Below are 16,139 nucleotides of genomic sequence, written 5' to 3'. Positions count from 1 at the left end.
CCGTCATCGAACCCATCGTTCTACCATTCCTAGACCGGCAAGGCAACTTGCTGTTCCAACAGGACAATGCACGTCCGCATGTATCCCGTGCCACCCAACGTGCTCTAGAACGTGTAAGTCAACTACCCTGGCCAGCAAGATCTCCGGATCTGTCCCCCATTGAGCATGTTTGGGACTGGATGAAGCGTCGTCTCACGCGGTCTGGACGTCCAGCACGAACGCTGGTCCAACTGCGGCGCCAGGTGGAAATGGCATGGCAAGCCGTTCCACAGGACTACATCCAGCATCTCTACGATCGTCTCCATGGGAGAATAGCAGCCTGCATTGCTGCGAAAGGTGGATATACACTGTACTAGTGCCGACATTGTGCATGCTCTGTTGCCTGTGTCTATGTGCCTGTGGTTCTGTCAGTGTGATCATGTGATGTATCTGACCCCAGGAATGTGTCAATAAAGTTTCCCCTTCCTGGGACAATGAATTCACGGTGTTCTTATTTCAATTTCCAGGAGTGTAGAATGCTTCATGTCCATCAGATATTAGCCCACTTAGACGTTCTATTACTGCTTACTATAGTTGCTCTTAATAAAACGATGTCACATATGGAATTTACACTCAGACAAAAAAAGGAACACTCCGTGAAGGAAATATCGGAAAGGTACAGAAAGTAGTAGTTGTACTGTACATGAGGAGACAAACAAGTGGATGACTTATTCAAGAGGGAAGCTTAACAAGTTAAGTAAGTCAATAATGCGTCCTTATGTAAGCAATTTTTCATCTAGACATTGATTGACAGAGTTGTTGGATGTGTCCCTGAGGAACATCATGCCATATTTTGTCCAAATGCTGCGGTAGATCGTCAAAATCCCGAGCTGGTAGGACGTCCCTGCCTATATCGCTCCAATTATTCCCAATTGCGAAGAAGTCTGGCAACCTTGCTGGCCAAGGTAGGGTTTGGCAAGTCTAAAAACAAACAGTAAAAACTCTCCCCATATGCGAGAGGGCATTACTTTGCAAAAAAAGTTAGCCAAGAATGGCTTACCTTGAAGGCAGCAAAACGGGGTGTAGAACAGCATAGACGAACTGCTGTGCTGTAAGGGTACCACAGATTAAATCCAAAGAAGTCCTGCTGTGAAAAAAAATTACACCCCACACCATCACTCGAGGTTGTCAGACCATATGGCGGACGACAGTAAGGTTGGTATACCACGACCATCCGGGCAGAAATGCAAGTCCTGAGGGATGAAATAGACAGGATGGGTAGGAAAGCTAAGACGAAATGGCTGCCTGAAAAATGCGAAGAAATCGAAAAAGAAATGATTGTTGGAAGGACTGAGTCGGCGCATAAGAATGTCAAAGCAACCTTGAGTGAAATTGTTAGCGTAGGGTGGTAACATGAAGAGTGCAGTGGGAATTTCACCGTCAAAAAAGGAGGAGGAAGTGGATATATGGAAAGCGTACATGGAAGGCCTCCATGAGGAGGGAAGATTTGTCTGATGTGATAGAAGAAGAAAGAAGAGTCGATTTAGAAGAGATAGGAGTCCAGTAATAGAATCAGAATTTAAAAGAGCTTTGGAGGACTTAATATTAAATAAGGCACAAGGGATAGATAATTTTCCATCAGGATGTCTAAAATCATTGGGGGGAACTGGCGACAAAGCGACTATTCACGTTGGTGTGTAAAATGTATGAGTCCGCCGACATATCATCTAGTTTTCGGAAAAATATCATCCACACAATTTCTAAGACTGCAAGAGCTGACACGTGCGACAATTATCGAACAGCCTGCTTAACGAAATTGGAGAATACATCCAGCAAATAATTGAGGACGTAGGTCGCAAGTGCTGCACTGAGATGAAGAGGTTGGCATAGGAGAGGAATTCGTGGTGGACCACATCAAAAGAATCAGAAGACTGATGACTCAAAAAAAAAAAAAAATGCAAGGTCTCTAACGTTTCGTCTCCAAATGCTGGAGATATCTTCAGAGGCTATAAAGGCTCAGGCAGCAGTTTGAAACTTCTATAAACTCTACAAGCTGAACTGTTTGTCCGGATCCCTGCCACAGTCGGGCTGTGATGTCGTCTGACGGCTGCTTAAGAGCGCAGAGTCACGAGTGCGTGTGTTGTCGAGCTTCTGCTGGGGAACACTTGTCGCTGGTTTCTGTATTCAGCACTGAGGCCAGCAACTAGTCTAATTTCACTCATTCTTCTTTCCGTTAAAGTTGCTGTATTCCTGAATTTCCCTGAACATTTTTGAACTTCCCTCATTCATCATGGGTAATAATATTTTAATTGAAATGGTTTCTTCGCAGTTACTTTCTTTTTACCTATGTTTTTCTTTCCAACTTTTGTTATTGTCATTTTCAGAGATATCCATTCCTCTTCAAGTGGACTGCCTACTGGAATATTCCTTGTTGCTGTATCCATAGCCTTGCAGATCTTCAAGAGTATCTCGTCATTGCTTAGTACTTCTGTAACCGACATATTTGCGTATAGATTCTTTCTGACTTATCTCTTAAACTGCAACGTACTGTTTATCATTACTACATTGTGATATGAGTCTATATCTGCTCCTGCGTATGCCTTAAATCCACTATATCCTTTCGGAAGCTCTGTCGGACCATGACGTAATCTAACTGTAGTTCCCCATATCACCCAGCCATTTCCAATTATACATCCTCCTCTTGCGATTACGAGTATTCGCTATTACTAGCCGAAATTAAATCAGGACTGAGTTAGTCTTTCTTCTCTCTCATTCCCTATCCCAACCCCATATTCTCCAGTAACCATTTCTTCCACGTTTCCCCCTACAACTGCATTCCAGTTTCCCACGAGTAATGGAGTTTCATCTCCGTTTACGTCCTGTATTACCCTTTCAATACCTTCATATACTTTTTCTGTCTCTTCATCTTAAGCTTCCGACGTCGGCATGTAGTATCTGAACTATCGTAGTCGGTGTTGGTTTGCTGTCGATTGTGATAAGCGTAACTGTATCACTGAACTGTTCACTGTAACACACTCTCTGCTCTACCCTCCTAAAGAATCCTACTCCCGTTATACTGTTTCCTGCTACTGTTGATATTACCATAATCTTCTTTCTTCTTTACACGTGGCTAAGGCCTTATCGACCATACACCTGCTCTACGAGCCTCTTCCAATTATTTCTATCCAGGGAAATTGTTGTCCAATCAGAGTTGATGCCCATCCTAGCTGTATCTTCCCGGATATTCTCCATCCACCTAATTCGAGGTCTTCCTCTTCTTCTCTTTCCTTCTAATTTCTTAGTGGATGCTATTTTGGGTAGTCTGTTCTCCGGCATCCTTGCTACATGACCAGCCCAGTTCAGTCTTCTCTTCTTTAACATTTCCACAATGGTACTATGTTTGTACAGCTCCCGTAGTTCTTCATTTTTTCCTTATCCTCCACTCCATGACATTTTCATCGAAGATTGGTCCAAATATTTTTCTTAGTATTTTTCTTTCAAATATCAACAGTTTTTCTTTATCTCTTTTCCTGAATGTAATAGCTTCACATCCATATAATGCTACTGGTACAATAGTTGACTGATAAAAACGGATTTTGAATTCAGTACTAAGTGATCTCATCCTTAAAATTTTGATACAGCTGTAAAAAGTTCTATTAGCTGCTGCTAGACGGGCGTCTATTTCTATTTCTGCTCTATTGTCTCTGCTAAAAAGACTCCCTAAGTACTTGAAGTGGTCAACTGCCTTGAAAGTGAGACCATTTACGGTCAGTGGTGTATTCTTTTGGAGTTTTTTACTTATGACTAGATATTCTGTCTTTTCTTCATTCACATGAAGTCCAGCTTTCTCAGCTATTTTGTAGTAATTTTGCATCATCCTGATTAATTCAGCTTTTGAAGTGCTTATTAAGGCTACATCATCTGCATAAGCAAGTCTAGTAATGTTCTGTCCCTGCAGTTGGATACCTTGTGGATTAGTTTTGGTGAATTCTCTATCAATCTTCTCTAAGATAATATTAAATAGAATAGGTGAGATGGCATCCCCTTGTCTCAGTCCAGTGTACACCTTAAAATTTTCAGTCTCTCCTGCAGGTGTCTTAACTTTGCATATGGTTTCTTCCAAACACATTTTAACTAATTTGATTAATTTTAATGGTATTTCAAATTCTTTCATGGTGTTTAAGAGTGTCTGTCGGTGTATGCTATCATAGGCCTTCTTGAAGTCTATAAATAGAATATGGATATCTACATTAAATTCCCATGCCTTCTCATTTATTTGTCTCAATGTGAATAAGTGATCCAAAGTGGATCTGTTAGTGCGGAAACCACATTGGTAGTCCCCAATCAGTTCTTCGGTTATGGGAATCAGTCTGTGTAGTATACACATCGACAAAATTTTATACGTGACATCGAGTAGGGCAATTCCTCTGTAGTTATCACAGACAAGGGGATCATTCTTCTTAAAGATGGGGCATATAATTGCAGTTTTCCAATCGGCCGGTATGTTTTCTGTCTCCCAAATTGTTTCAATTAAGGAATGTAGTTCTATTTCCAATTGTGGTCCATTTTTTAAAAGCTCAGCATATACCTGGTCTTCCCCACAGGCCTTGTTGTTCTTTAATTTCTTTATTGTTTGTCTTATTTCATTTACTGATGGTGTGATGACTTGTATATCAACTGTATCTGGTTCTTCAAATGTAAAGTAATATTGTGGATCATTGCAGTTGAGCAGCTGTGTAAAGTATGTCTTCCATGTTTCTTGTATGTCATTCTTGTTTGTAAGTATTTTCCCATTATGGTCCTTTATAAACTGTTCCCTTTTAGTGAATTTTCCCAAGGACTTTTTTATATTCTGGTACATCTGCCTTGCTCTGTGATGCTTGAAATCATCCTCCGCTTCTCTTACCATGTTGTTGTAGTGTTTTCTCTTGTCTTGTCTTAGAGTTCGTTGTGTTTACTTGCGGATTTTATAGTATCTCTCCTTTAGTGTAATATTGTCCATGTCTTGTAACCATGCCTTCCTCGCATTTTGCCTCTCCAGTACTCTTTCTTGGCACTTTATATTAAACCAGATTTTGTTAGTTCGTTTTCTTTTACCTATAGTTTTGGAAGCTACATCTTGAATACTGTTTCTGAGGTGTCTCCATCTACTTTCCACGTCTTGCTGGTCACTATGTGTCAGTCTAGATTCCGATAGGTTAATTTCTATTTCTTTCCTAAAGTTTTCTTTTATTTTTTCTTCTGCCAGATTTTCTACATCGTACCTTTTAATTTCAACCCTATTTGTACTTTGTTTCTTTTTTAGCTTTATTTTCATTTGAGCTATGATTAACATATGATCTGTCTCACAATCTGCTCCCCTAAAAGTTCTAACGTCTTTAATACTGTTTTGAAATCGTCTTTGGATGGCGACATGGTCAATCTGGTTCACTACTTTTCCATCTGGTGATATGCATGTCCCTAAATGAATGCGTTTGTGTTGGAATTTTGTGCTGCTTAATGTGAGACCATTTGCCATTGCAAAGTTTATGAGTCGCACACCATTCTCTTAACTTTCATCATGTAAGCTGTAATTCCCAATGGTTGGTTTGTATATTTCTTCTTTTCCTACTTTGGCATTAAAGTCTCCTAACACTATTGTTACGTTATGTCTACTTATTGAATTATATGTCTGTTCCAGTTGACTATAAAATTCTTCTTTCACATCATCTTCCTTATCTTCTGTGGGTGCATGAACATATATAAATGTAATATCAAACCACTGAGCCTGAATTGTAATGTGTGATATTCGGTTATTAATTGATTTGAATTCCTTTATTGTGTCAATTGCTGTTTTATGAATGTAAAAGCCCGTTCCAAATTCATGGCGCTGACCGCAGTCTCCATACATTATTGTCCCGTCTCCTATTTTCATTGATACCGTTCCCTGCCATCTTATTTCTTGGAGCGCTACCAGTTGTACCTTGTATTTTCCTAGTTCGTTTATTAGTATTTGTGCGCTTCCTGGGCGGTATAGACTTCTGACATTCCACGAACCAAAAGAGAAATCCTTGTAACTTTGCCAGTTTCTGTTCCAGTAAATTCTGTCCTGTTTCCGAGGCATACCTTGAGTGTCCTGACCGGCCATTGTTTTACATGAGTGGGTTGGTAGCCCTCTGCACAACCCCCAACCTGGAGGACCAGGAGTCTTGATTTTGGGGTACTCTACCCCTAGGGATTTGCCTTCACCATGGCTTAACAAGTCTTCCCTACCCGTGCTAGTTTTGGTCCACCCAGGGTATTTTATTTCCCCAGTACCCCCCATATCTGGAGAGCATTCCCCAATCCGCCACCCGGGGAGGCGCCCGATGGGGGACTAGCAACCTCACACGGGATATTACCGTAATAGCAGGCCAAAATACGACAGTCCCGCCCCGCAGCAGCACCCATGGATGGAGACCTGCACCGGTGCCTGGTCACCTACACAGCCTTGCACGACGATCCCCAGTCGACATTCGAAACCTGTGCTCGCCGGTGAACACAAGCCCACTCCACTGATCCAGGTTCCGTTTCACGTGTCCCCTTAGGCAATTTCTTCGCACTCCAAGGTCTCAGGTAGTTTTTTATTGTTGTTCGTAGTGGTCGCCTAGTGACCACATTCATCGAGTGGAACTGGCTACTTACTGACTGTGTCGACGAGCCTCCGAGTTGACACCAAACAAAGGGAGTACTTTTAAAAATAGAGACTCCAGCAAAACACAAGCGGAACTGAGCCCACAGAGTTCTACCTCCATGATACAGAGGCACACAGGCAGTCATATGTGCCCCTGGATAGGACCAAAATTTCCTGCAGCTACTTCCTTAATTACCTTGGTGTCTCCCTCTTCCTGTCACTGTCATTTATGCAGCACTGCGCGGACCTGTGACAGTCGTTTGGTTCTATTCTAAATCAACTGCACTACATTCCTGCAAAAAACTGTGGAGGAAATGTAGACAAACAAAACAACGCTGCAATTTCTCTTGGTTATTGAGCTGCCGCATATTGTGCTAAAGTATGGGAGAATGGCACTCATACAGTTAAGACATAAGGAGCCATGTTGACTATTAATGACATTGCTACAACAGCTCCCACTTAGGGGTTGCATGTTCTGTCAAATTTTGTCCCTGCAAATCTCACAATCAAGGATGCCAAGGTACTAATTCCTAAGACAGAGTGCAATAAGTATTCATTCCAAATGAGTAAGGTAGCGCAGTATGGTCTTTCTTGTCACGAAAGACCAAGATTCAACCTCATCCAAACGGCACAAGAGAGACATGGCAACGTCTTGAAAACGTGGTATTATAGTGGAAGTGCTGCTCGTGATTATGGCACCAAGGAGCAGACGGTGAGCCATGTTGTGGGGGAGCGCCCACTCCATGCCTTTGAAGGCAGTTTGCTGTGCTTCTCCAATCATAGTTCTGGCTGCATGTTTGTATGTGAATTCTTGTATTTCATCAGAAGTGATCAGTTCGCCAGAATATGTTAGCAGACTCGCATACCAGCCGTGATGTACGCAACAATTCCTGTCTGACACCTCGATTCGTCTCTAATGGGTTGGCAACCTCTATCAATGGCAAACGTAAAAGCTGGAGAAGGGCAAGTTGAGTTTAGTTTTCACTATTCTATTCTACAAAATAGAGTCAAGTTTCATAATATCATCTGTCACATAAGCTGACTCCATTTTATTTTGAAAGGTTGAACAACATGGTATGGAACATGACAACGCTGCAAACGGATGATCTGAGGCATAATATCCTGTCCCAGTCAGTGCATGCTGTTCGACAAATCACAAGAACCGTGGCCAGCAGAGTGCATTGTGAGCGGTGGCGTCCAGTTGAGTTTGAGTGGAGGGACAAACCTGGTGAGTATATTATTTGGAAGTTCGTTATTGTTAAATAAAGCGCAATGTGCTCATTTAGGTTTTCTATAAAAACTCTCGTCGAAGTTAATCAACACATGGTGATGGAGTTGCACCACATTTGAAAATTCTGTCCTAATTAAAGTGCACAGAAATAAAAACATAAGAACTAAATAATAATCACACTGGAGAAAAGAAACAGTTATCTAATCACAACCGATTTCATCTAACAAGAGAAGATCACCAACCAGGTCTCATATACGAGACGCACACTTGCAAGGTGTGAGCCCCAGCTGTCTATGTCGCGCGGAGATTTGCGCCACGATTATGACTGTACGCAGTTAAGACCTTCTGAACACATAGCTTTTCAACGCTCGTGTACCACTTGTTTCTGGCACGCTCCGCTGCGGTCGCCCATTGTCGGAGCTCGAACTACTGTGCGGTACGGTGAGTAAGAGGTTCGCGTTTATAGTGCCGGTCAACCGACAAGCGGTAGTGTGGCACCTCCAGGAGCAGTATACAGTGACGGTCAAATTGCCACGTTTAAACGTCAAAGCTCGCGACAGTTGTGACCGATAAGCGTCGTTATATGTGGCTATTCGACTAACTCTTACACGAGGCAAAAGAAACTCTATGAGCGGTTCTTTGTGCTACTATTTGTACCTTGCGATTTAGTTGCGGCAGTCATAGAGAAGACCCGTTAAATGGAGAGAAGAATAGTTGATTGACGTTAGACTATTCTTTATGAGAGGATGGTGGTGACAATGATGACGATACCCTTTCACCACGATCATTTTCGTCAAACAACTTCATTGGCACAATGCGACGGAGACGTAAAATCACGAACTGACTCTTTAGGAAGCTTGCTTTGAAGAGGTAATATTGTCAGATTTTACCTTGCCTCTGTCCGTAACAGAGATCTGTGTGTGTGTGTGTGTGTGTGTGTGTGTGTGTGTGTGCGTGTGTTTTATAAAAAACTGCTGCACAATATGTCCTAAAATATTGCTAAACAGTGTTGACCATATATGCACATGGCATTGACATACTATCTGCTCATATTGCTTACCCGTTTTTCACGTTAAATAACATGTGTTCTACTTGAAGAACAAAGTTTCGAAGCACATGGGGCAGACGTGACCGGCTCCACACACGTCTTCCCACACTTGCGACATGAAGCGGGTCTGAGAGCTCTGGACGCCACCCCGCTGCACAGTACTCTGCACTCGTGCATCAGGCAGCTGCGGTGGGGCGGAGCCAGTGGCAGGCAACCTGCACCTACAGAACTTTAAAAACTCTGCATTGAAGACGTCTAAAATGAGTATTATCATACGTATGGCCATTTATTTTAAGAGAGGGCGGGTGTTTGGTATCTATGGTTGAGATCTCGCAAGTGTACGTTTTTCTCCTTACAGCACAAGTTCGAGTTATGTTTATGTGGAAGGTTACAAGTAATAAACATGAAGGTTGAGGACCGATTTCATTCGATGTCAGATATGGAGAGATCATGCTGACACATCAGTAGAGCACACCACCTTTATCCTCGACAAGGGCCTGAGTTGGCCGACAAAGAGAGTCCACGAGTCTCTCCAGTTGTGTCGTGTTCAGCTGACGTCACTCAACAGGTCCCGTAGAGCCGCCAGACCGCAGGGACGTTGAGACCGCCGCTGTCCACACGCTGGAGCCAGACATTTCCTGTGAGGCTGAGACCGGATGGCTTAGCGGGCATGTCGGGATGCGGCAGGACGGCTGAGTGTTCGGCAGTCCAGCCAGGAGCGTGTCCACGCGGTCTGTGAACACGGCTGCTGTCTTGGGAGCGTCCCCAGGATACTCAGCATGAAGGTAGCGCACAGGTCCGGATTAAAAAATCACTATGCGATGTGATGCGATCTAGACTGCTCGCTCACTAAACTTCAGCACAGATCTCTGACACGTGACGTTGTAACACTCCCGTTCATTGTCGTTGCGATAAAAGTGACAATGCAGGAAGGTACTGTAACTTTTCCGAAATTTTTAGACCTTTAATGCCATACGCTACAGAGCGTACGGGGATCCACTACACGATGCCAACCCCAGCAGAACAGACACTAAGAGTCGCAAGAAACGACAGAGCCCGTATCCTTAGAAATAGTGTAAAGTGCGTTATAAAAAGTAGCGGAATTTGGCACATTGTGTACATTTATTTACTTCTTTATGCGTTTATTCCACCTGATAAAATTAAGGCATTCGTGCACTCTCTTATATATAACCTGACATCTCAATGTGTCAACATTACGACATGCGAAGTACACGGGCAGCACACGGTAGTGATAATTATACTACTTCTGCTAATAACAACAACAACAACAATGGAGACACATAAGAACACACGTTTCTCTTGATGGGACGTGCACAACTGTTGATACACATCCCAGTGATAAAACCAACTGCTGATGTACAATTTTGCAACTGTAGCATGTTATGCTTTATATCAGAATACACATACTACAAAAATTGTAGCTCTGCATCTTTAAGTTGACTTAGATGTAAAACAGTGTAACTATTTCAAACTGTGGATGCATTACTTTTACATGTTTGTTCGCCTTTCTTTTAACAAATTACATAATGATAAAAATATCAAAACTTTACGTACTGCAATTACGTAACGTTATTGCTTCAGTACAAACAGTCATGATTGCACACGACGTTTGGCCTTGGAGCGGAGTGGAAGAGAGGGGAGTCCCTTTCTCTCTCCCTCTGTCGTTCTTTGTTTTAACTCTCAACCGTCGGTAGCTATAGAAAACTCTCGCTTCCCCACGGGAGGTATGCTTCGAAAAGGATCAAGGCACAGGAAAGTTCCATCTGAGGTTACGTCCTGGTGACGCTCTTGTTAATACTCATACTTCAGTATTAATGGGAAGAATTGTCCGATTATCTATGTCTAGAAGTCGAAATCTATCGTTTTCTAAATCCTGCTCTTCGATTGTGTGGCACACCTATGGCCAGACATAAGCTCAGATGTCAGTTGAATTGCGATGAAGAGTGGATTGAAGTTTAAGAGAATGGTCTGGAAGAACAAAATGCGGAAAGGAGTGGCACACTAAAGTGCAAAGCAAACACGAACTTCATTTGAATTTCCCTTGGGCTGTAGATACTACGTTGATGAATACCACACAGGCAGTTCATTTGAACAGAAATGGACACCTATGAAAAGGGCATCGTAGAAATTGGACAAACAAAGATAGATATAAGGAGCTAACGGAAAAGAAACCTTGGGAAACAGAAAAAAACACAGCAATTGATCAGCAAATCATTGGCGAAAGTGTCAACCAAGAATTATTGAAGTTGGCGTCTAGAATATACGAGAATGGTGGTATACCATTAGACACAACCATGAAGATAAGAGCAGAAACTTGCAGGCCTATCGCACAACTAGCATAATACCTCATGTACGGAATTTGTCGACAGGAATAATATATACAGAGGAATGGAAAAGATAATAGAGAATATGATAGATGACGATCATTTTGACTGTCAGAAGGCTAATAGCATGAGAGGGCGGTACGTCTGATATTGTGACTGATGAGAGAAACAAAACTTGGAAAATAAAATGGCCACATTCATAGACCCTATAGACCTGGAAAAAGCATCCGGAAATGTAAACTTCTGCAAGATGTTCGAAATATTGACAAAAATGGGAGTAAGTTGCAAAGAAAGACGGGTGATACGTACAAGAACCAAGAGGAAACAATAAGGTTGCATGACGAAGAACAAAATACAGTCCCATCTTCCTACCAAAGCGTTTGGTATGTTCCATTCTTCACCAGTTCTGCTGAGAACCTCATCATTTTTTCTTTTATCAGTCCATCTAATTTTCGACATTCTTCTCTAGCACCACATCTCAAACGCTTCGATTCTCTTCCGTCCCGGTTTTCCCACTGTCCATGTTTCACTTTCATAGAATACTGTGCTCAAAACTTACACTCTCAGTTACTCGTCCTCAAACTAAAACCTACATTTGATTGGATAGATAAAAAAATCTACTCACCCAGCAGCAGCAAGGCACACACACAAAAGACTGCTGTGATTGGTAAGCTTTCGGGCCAGTGGCTCCTTCTTCAGGTAGAAGGGTTGAAAGGGAAGGAAGAAGGGTAAAGGAAAAGGACTGGAGAGGTCTAGGAAAAGGGGTAGATTTTGGGAAAGTCACCCAGAACTGTAGGTCAGGGGAGACTTACTGTACGAGATGAGAAGGGAAGACTAATTGTTGAGGACTGCATCGGACGAGATTTGAAAACCTAAGAGCTTAAAGGTGGAAGAGAAGGTGATATGCACGACAGAGATTACTGCTAAAACATTGATCACAAGTTATTAAGAGTGAAAAGGTAAGCACATTGTACATAACAGAGGTGGAATGGGGCGGTGAAAAATAGATGGGAATGACAATGAAAGATGCATGAAACTGTAATGGAGTGAAGCAAAGAGTAGTTACAGTGATAAAAAGCTGGGTGGCGAGAACCAAGGACACGTTGTAGAGTTAGTTCTCACCTACAGAGTCCTGAGAAACTGGTGTCTGGGGGAGGAATCCAGGTGGTGAAACAGGCGCTGGTGTCACGAATGTCATGTTGTAGAGCATGCTCTGCAACAGGATATTGTGAGTTACCAGTATATACCCTCAGCCTATGGCCATTCATCCTAATTGATAATGTGATGGTAGTCATGCCTATGTAGAAGGCTAAACAGTGTTCACGAATTCCTTTCCTGTGCTAACCTCTTCATCTCAAAGTAGCACTTGCAACCTACATCCTCAATTATTTGCTTGACGTATTCCAATCTCTGTCTTCCTCTACAGTTTTTGCCCTCTACAGCTCCCTCTAGTACCATGGAAGACATTCCCTCATGTCTTAGCAGATGTCCTATCATCCTGTCCCTTCTCCTTATCAGTGTTTTCCACATATTCCTTTCCTCTCCGATTCTGCGTAGAACTTCCTCATTCCTTACCTTATCAGTCCACCTAATTTTCAACATTCGTCTATAGCATCACATCTCAAATGCTTCGATTCTCTTCTGTTCCGGTTTTCCCACAGTCCATGTTTCACTACCATACAATGCTGTACTCCAGACGTACATCCTCAGAAATTTCTTCCTCAAATTAAGGCCGGTATTTGATATTAGTAGACTTCTCTTGGCCAGAAATGCCTTTTTTCCCATAGCGAGTCTGCTTTTGATGGGCTCCTTGCTCCGTCCGTCATTGGTTATTTTACTGCCTAGGTAGCAGAATTCCTTAACTTCATTGACTTCGTAACCATCAATCCTGATGTTAAGTTTCTCGCTGTTCTCATTTCTACTACTTCTCATTACCTTCGTCTTTCTCCGATTTACTCTCAACCATACTGTGTACTCATTAGACTGTTCATTCCGTTCAGCAGATCATTTAATTCTTCTTCACTTTCACTCAGGATAGCAATGTCATCAGCGAATCGTATCATTGACATCCTTTCACCTTGTATTTTAATTCCACTCCTGAACCTTTTTTTTATTTCCATCATTGCTTCCTCGATGTACAGATTGAAGAGTAGGGGCGAAAGGCTACAGCCTTGTCTTACACCCTTCTTAATACGAGCACTTCGTTCCTGATCGTCCACTCTTATTATTCCCTCTTGGGTGTTGTACATATTGTATATGACCCGTCTCTCCCTATAGCTTACCCCTACTTTTTTCAGAATCTCGAACAGCTTGCACCATTTTATATTCCCGAACGCTTTTTCCAGGTAGACAAATCCTATGAAAGTGTCTTGATTTTTCTTTAGCCATGCTTCCATTATTAGCCGTAACGTCAGAATTGCCTCTCTCGTCCCTTTACTTTTCCTAAATCCAAACTGATCGTCACCTAGCGCAGTGTCAATTTTCTTTTCCATTCTTCTGTATATTATTCTTGTAAGCAGCTTCGATGCATGAGCTGTTAAGCTGATTGTGCGATAATTCTCGCACTTGTCAGCTCTTGCCGTCTTCGGAATTGTGTGGATGATGCTTTTCCGAAAGTCAGATGGTATGTCGCCAGACTCATATATTCTACACACCAACATGAATAGTCGTTTTGTTGCCACTTCCCCCAATGATTTTAGAAATTCTGATGGATTGTTATCTATCCCTTCTGCCTTATTTGACCGTAAGTCCTCCAAAGCTCTTTTAAAATCCGATTCTAATACTGGGTCCCCTATCTCTTCTAAATCGACTCCTGTTTCTTCTTCTATCACATCAGACAAATCTTCACCCTCATAGAGGCTTTCAATGTATTCTTTCCACCTATCTGCTCTCTCCTCTGCATTTAACACTGGAATTCCCGTTGCACTCTTAATGTTACCACCGTTGCTTTTAATGTCACCAAAGATTGTTTTGACTTTTCTGTATGCTGAGTCTGTCCTTCCGACAATCATATCTTTTTCGATGTCTTCACATTTTTCTTGCAGCCATTTCTTCTTAGCTTCCCTTCACTTCCTATTTATTTCATTCCTCAGCGACTGGTACTTCTGTATTCCTGATTTTCCCGGAACATGTTTTTTAATTCCTCCTTTCATCAAACAACTGAAGTATTTCTTCTGTTACCTATGTATCCTTCGCAGCTACCTTCTTTGTACCTATGTTTTCCTTCCCAACTTCTGTGATGGCCCTTTTTAGAGATGTCCATTCTTCTTCAACTGTACTGCCTATTGCACTATTCCTTATTGCTGTATCTATAGCGTTAGAGAACTTCAAACGTATCTCGTCATTCCTTAGTACTTCCGTATCCCACTTCTTTGCGTATTGATTCTTCCTGACTAATGTCTTGAACTTCAGCCTACTCTTCATCACTACTATATTGCGATCTGAGTCTATATCTGCTCCTGGGTACGCCTTACAATCCAGTATCTGATTTCGGAATCTCTGTCTGACCATGATGTAATCTAATTGAAATCTTCCCGTATCTCCCAGCATTTTCCAAGAATACCTCCTCCTCTTGTGATTCTTGTACAGGGTATTCGCTATTACTAGCTGAAACTTGTTACAGAACTCAATTAGTCTTTCTCCTCTTTCATTCCTTGTCCCAAGCCCATATTCTCCTGTAACCTTTTCTTCTACTCCTTCCCCTACAACTGCATTCCAGCCGCCCATAACTATTAGATTTTCGTCCCCCTTTACATACTGCATTACCCTTTCAATATCCTCATACACTTACTCTATCTGTTCATCTTCAACTTGCGACGTCGGCATGTATACCTGAACTATCGTTGTCAGTGTTGGTCTGCTGTCGATTCTGATTAGAACAACCCGGTCACTGAACTGTTCACAGTAACACACCCTCTGCCCTACCTTCCTATTCATAACGAATCCTACACCTGTTATATCATTGTCTGCTGCTGTTGATATTATCCGATACTCATCTGACCAGAAATCCTTGTCTTCCTTCCACTTCACTGACCCCTACTATATCTAGATTGAGCCTTTGCATTTCCCTTTTTAGATTTTCTAGTTTCCCTACCACGTTCAAGCTTCTGACATTCCACGCCCAGACTCGTGTTATCCTTTCGTTGATTATTCAATCTTTTTCTCATGTTAACCTCCCCCTTGGCAGACCCCTCCCGGAGACCCGAATGGGGGACTATTACAGAATCTTTTGCCAATGGAGAGATCATCATGACACTTCTTCAATTACAGGCCACATGTCCTGTGGATACACGTTACGTGTCTTTAATGCAGTGGTTTCCATTGCCTTCTGCATCCTCATGTCGTTGATCACTGCTGATTCTTCCGCCTTTAGGGGCAATTTCCCACCCCTAGGACAAGAGAGTGCCCTGAACCTCTATCCGCTCCTCCGCCCTCTCAGACAAGGCCGCTGGCAGAATGAGGCTGACTTCTTATGCCGGAAGTCTTCGGCCGCCAATGCTGATTATTTATCAAAATTTAGGCAGTGGTGGGGATCGAACCCGGGACCGAAAACGTTTTGATTATGAATCAACGACGCTACCCCCAGACCACGGGAACTATTTTCGCCAGTTACAGGGCTATTATAGGAGGACACACGCTTGTTAACTCGAGATCAATGTTTTAGCAGTAATCTCTGTCTTGTATATTACCCTATCTTCCACCTTTAAGCTCCCTGGATGCGGTCCCCAACTTTCCTTCTCATCTTGTACGGTAAGTCTACTCTGACCCGCGGTTCTGGGTGACTTTCCCAAAATCTACCCCTTTTCCCCCTTTTCCTAGACCTGTCCAGTCCTTTTCCTTAACCCTTCTTCCTTCCCTTTCAACCCTTTTACCTGCAGAAGGAGC

The 16,139-nt window shown here is 42.5% G+C and overlaps 1 protein-coding gene across 1 annotated transcript in view; it reads left to right on the top strand.

The window, feature by feature from the left end:
- The first annotated feature begins 7,696 nt into the window (after nt 1-7,696).
- The window catches only part of LOC126232135 (uncharacterized), a 55,271-nt gene continuing 46,828 nt past the window's right edge, over nt 7,697-16,139 (top strand). The window contains exon 1 of the mRNA XM_049942443.1: nt 7,697-7,859. Coding sequence (XP_049798400.1) covers nt 7,703-7,859 — 157 coding nt within the window. The 5' untranslated portion in view covers nt 7,697-7,702. The remainder of the gene's footprint in view (nt 7,860-16,139) is intronic.

The sequence above is a fragment of the Schistocerca nitens genome, unplaced genomic scaffold, assembly GCF_023898315.1.
Source record: "Schistocerca nitens isolate TAMUIC-IGC-003100 unplaced genomic scaffold, iqSchNite1.1 HiC_scaffold_448, whole genome shotgun sequence".
Classification (NCBI taxonomy): Eukaryota; Metazoa; Arthropoda; class Insecta; order Orthoptera; family Acrididae; genus Schistocerca; species Schistocerca nitens.
The sequence above is the reverse complement of the archived record's forward strand: the minus strand, read 5'-3'. Positions and strand labels throughout refer to the sequence as shown.